Raw genomic sequence first — 3,414 nt, 5'->3', positions numbered from 1 at the left:
ACGAGGGAGAGGCCACGCCGAAGGCCGCGGGTACGAGGGAGAGGCCACGCCGAAGGCCGCGGGTACGAGGGAGAGGCCACGCCGAAGGCCGTGGGTATGAGGGAGAGGCCATGCCGAAGGCTGCGGGTATGAAACCTGCCCAGGGCATAGCAGCTGTCCGGTTGGCATCTGAGCACATGCACCTTTAGAGTAGGGAGTTCAGGTAAGGAGACATGGCTTTACTATGTGCTCTAAGCTGACAGTGTCAGTACCCCGCTATTTCTTGTGTGTGTGTGTGTGTGTGTACACTCAGGTGCGTGAAAATACCGGTGCTGAGGCTTGAACTTGGCCTGAGTGCTGTCCCTTTGCTTTTTCACTCCAGCCGCCCTTCCAGTCGTGACTTTTTGATGGTTGATTAGAGATAAAAGTCTCATGTCCTGGCTTGGAACTGCAATTCTCAGATCAAGCCTCTTGAGCAGCTAGGGTTACAGGTGTGAGCCACCGGTGTCTGAATGGGCCCCACTCTGTCCTTCTGTCTCTGTCTGCTGTCTCTGTGTCTCTGTCTCTCTCCTTTCTCACCCTCCCTCCCTTACTCCCTCCCTCCCTCACTCACTCCCCAACCCTCTCCTTTGTCAGTACCAGGAATTTGAACCTAAGGCCTTGACCTTGCTTTGGCTTATTTGTGCAGCTGGTGCTCTACAATCTTGAGTCGCACCTCTATCCCTCCTTTTTGTTGGTTATTTTGGAGATGGAGTCTCATTGACTTTTCTGCCTGGGCTGCTCTGGAACTTCTATCCTCTGAATCTTAGCCTCCCGAATAGCTGGGATTACAGCTATGAGCCCCCAGCACCCAGCTCTTTTGACTGTCCTTCCCCATCTTCCTGAGAAAATGAGTGACAAAGTGAGCTGACCCATAAGTTCTATGTAAAACTGTTTCAGCTCATGTTGAAAGATGGAGGATTCGGAGTCAGAGTTCAACCTGAAAGTCGTCCTGGTCAGTTTTAAGCAGTGTCTGACGGAGGATGAAGAGGTACTGCTGGACCACTACATCAACAGCTGGAAGGGACTGGTCAGGTGCGTGCCTAGGAGTTGCCTCCCTGCAGACATCCTGAAAGGCGCAGCCGTGGCCCGAGGCCGTGCGCCTCAGGCGTCCCGCTGGCAGGCTGTGGTCACCCGGCCATAGCAGGCCCGGGTGCTGTTCCCGTACCACTGCTGGACAGCAGCCCAGGGTGTAGGCAGCTGCTAGCTCCCGCTTCCCCACACAGGTTTCTGAATAGCCTGGGCACCATCTTCTCGTTCATCTCCAAGGACGTGGTCTCAAAGCTGCAGGTCATGGAACAGCTGCGCAGCAGCCCCCAGCGTGAGCACTACACCAGTCTGCAGTCCATGGTGGCCTACGAGGTTGGGAACAAGCTGGTGGATATGGACCGCCGCTCTCGTCACCCGGACTCAGGCTGCCGGACCATGCTGCGCCTGCACCGTGCACTGCGCTGGCTGCAGCTGTTCCTGGAGAGCCTGCGCACCAGCCCGGAGGACGCACGCACGGCGGTGCTCTGCACTGACTCCTACAATGCCTCCCTGGCTGCCTACCACCCCTGGATCGTGCGCCGGGCGGTCACAGTGGCCTTCTGCACCCTGCCCACCCGCAAGGTCTTCCTCGAGGTCATGAACGTGGGGTCCCCTGAACAGGCCATAGAGATGCTGGGTGAGGCCCTGCCCTTCATTGAGCATGTGTACGACGTTTCCCAGAAGCTCTATGCCGAACACTCCCTGCTGGACCTGCCCTAGGGACCGACGCCAGGCCCAGTGGGCCTCCCTTGCCTGGAGCTGAGCCGGGGCAGCCTGGGGCCCTCAGTTCACAGCAGGGCTTGCTGAATACCACAGGCTCTGGCAGGAAAGGCGGTGGTCCCCAGATCAGGAGAGGCACAGGGTAGCTGCCTTCCTGGGCCTGGACAACAAACCTGAGCCCAGCTTCTCCCTCAGCCTATGCAGTGTATGCAGCCAGGCCGCCCTGAGGTGTGGAAGGTGGAGGAGGCAGGGCAGGGAGAGCCAGGATGTTGCTACACCACTCAGGTGTGGAATCCACGAAGCGGCACCACGAGGCTCTGTCTTCCCTCCAACCGAAGTGCCCAGCCCGTGATTCTCCCTGTGTCTGCCCCAGGCCTGGGACACAGCATTTGTGCAGATGGGCAGCCCTGGGCCCCTGGGCCTCGGCCCCTCCATGCTACCACACCCCCAGAAGGGTGAGCGTCCGAGGGCGCTGCACCCTCTGCTTGCCTCTTGGCTGCCCCTTACTAACACCTCTGCACGCTGAGCAGGCCATACAGGCAACTAGGAACTAAAGCCTTGACCCTGGCTTTTCTAGAAGGGCCCAAGACACAACCAGACCACCTCCTCCACACCCCTGTGTGGCTTCCTCCCTGAGGGACACCCCAGGCTCCCGCAGTGGTGCTATTGCAGGCTCCCCCAGCACAACCTAAGGCACTGGGGGCCCGGCACCGCTGCCAGCCCTTACCCTCCTCAGCCGGCACCCCGGGAGACGTCCTGTCCTGTCCTGTCCTGCCCCTGTCCCTTGGTGCCCAGGAAATAGGTAAGGTGTTACTGGCAGAAGGGGATGGGCTCTGGCCTAGCTGATAAGACAACCAGATGACCAGGCCCAGCTCAACATCGCCCAGCACTTAGGGGCGTGGCCTCTCCTGACTTCCTGGGGGGCCCCAAGCCAGACCCCTGAGCACAGCGCTGCAATGTGCATAGAGCAAGTGTTTGGTCCGCCACGCCCCAGAGCCCTGTGCCACCTGTGCTACTCCCAACGTGAATAAATGACTCTTAGGACTGAGCGTGGTGTCCTAGGATGGGGTTTCCGGTGTCCTGGGAACCTGCTCACTGGGGGAGGAATGGGGAGGGCCTGGCCCGGGGAGGGCGGGTGAGCTGCGGAGGAGGGGCATGCCTGGCCAGCCGCTGCCCTGTGCCCCTGACTGTGGCTTGGCTGCCCTCCACGAGATCCGAATTGCTCCATTTTACAGACGAGAAAACAGACCCCAGGGTGCCCTGCCTCAGGACTTTAGTTGAGGAGATAGGTTCCAGGCAGCCTGGACCGGGCTGGGACTGTTGTCTGCAGTGGCAGCCACTTGGATAGGAAAAGGACAGCTTCCCGGGGGACCTTTTGGCACTGCACTCTGACCTCGCATCCTGGGACTAAGTGCCCGCCACACAGCCAGGAACCACTCACGTAACATGGGGTAAGACCAGTGACCAGTGAGGACTGGCCGAGAGCAAGGCTGCAGATGCAGCTGTGTGTGCTGGGTGGGATTGCGGGGTGCCAAGGCGTGTGCACACTTAGCACACTTTCCTGTGCTTTACGGGCCTCACTGTGCCAAGCCATTTGCACACTTACCTGTGCTTTACGGGCCTCACTGCCAAGCCGTTTGCACACTT

The 3,414-nt window shown here is 59.5% G+C and overlaps 1 protein-coding gene across 2 annotated transcripts in view; it reads left to right on the top strand.

The window, feature by feature from the left end:
• Nucleotides 1–2,066, top strand: part of Cptp (ceramide-1-phosphate transfer protein) — a 2,819-nt gene extending 753 nt beyond the window's left edge. Inside the window, exons 1-3 of one of the 2 annotated variants that reach the window (XM_013014211.1) lie at nt 105–202; nt 919–1,053; nt 1,245–2,066. In XM_013014211.1, coding sequence (XP_012869665.1) covers nt 932–1,053; nt 1,245–1,767 — 645 coding nt within the window. In that variant the 5' untranslated portion in view covers nt 105–202; nt 919–931 and the 3' untranslated portion in view covers nt 1,768–2,066. Of the gene's footprint in view, nt 1–104; nt 203–918; nt 1,054–1,244 lie in introns of those variants that run through there. The other variant, XM_013014210.1, reaches the window with a different exon arrangement.
• The last annotated feature ends 1,348 nt before the right edge of the window (nt 2,067–3,414 follow it).

The sequence above is a fragment of the Dipodomys ordii genome, unplaced genomic scaffold, assembly GCF_000151885.1.
Source record: "Dipodomys ordii isolate 6190 unplaced genomic scaffold, Dord_2.0 Scaffold22, whole genome shotgun sequence".
Taxonomy (NCBI): domain Eukaryota; kingdom Metazoa; phylum Chordata; class Mammalia; order Rodentia; family Heteromyidae; genus Dipodomys; species Dipodomys ordii.
The sequence above is the reverse complement of the archived record's forward strand: the minus strand, read 5'-3'. Positions and strand labels throughout refer to the sequence as shown.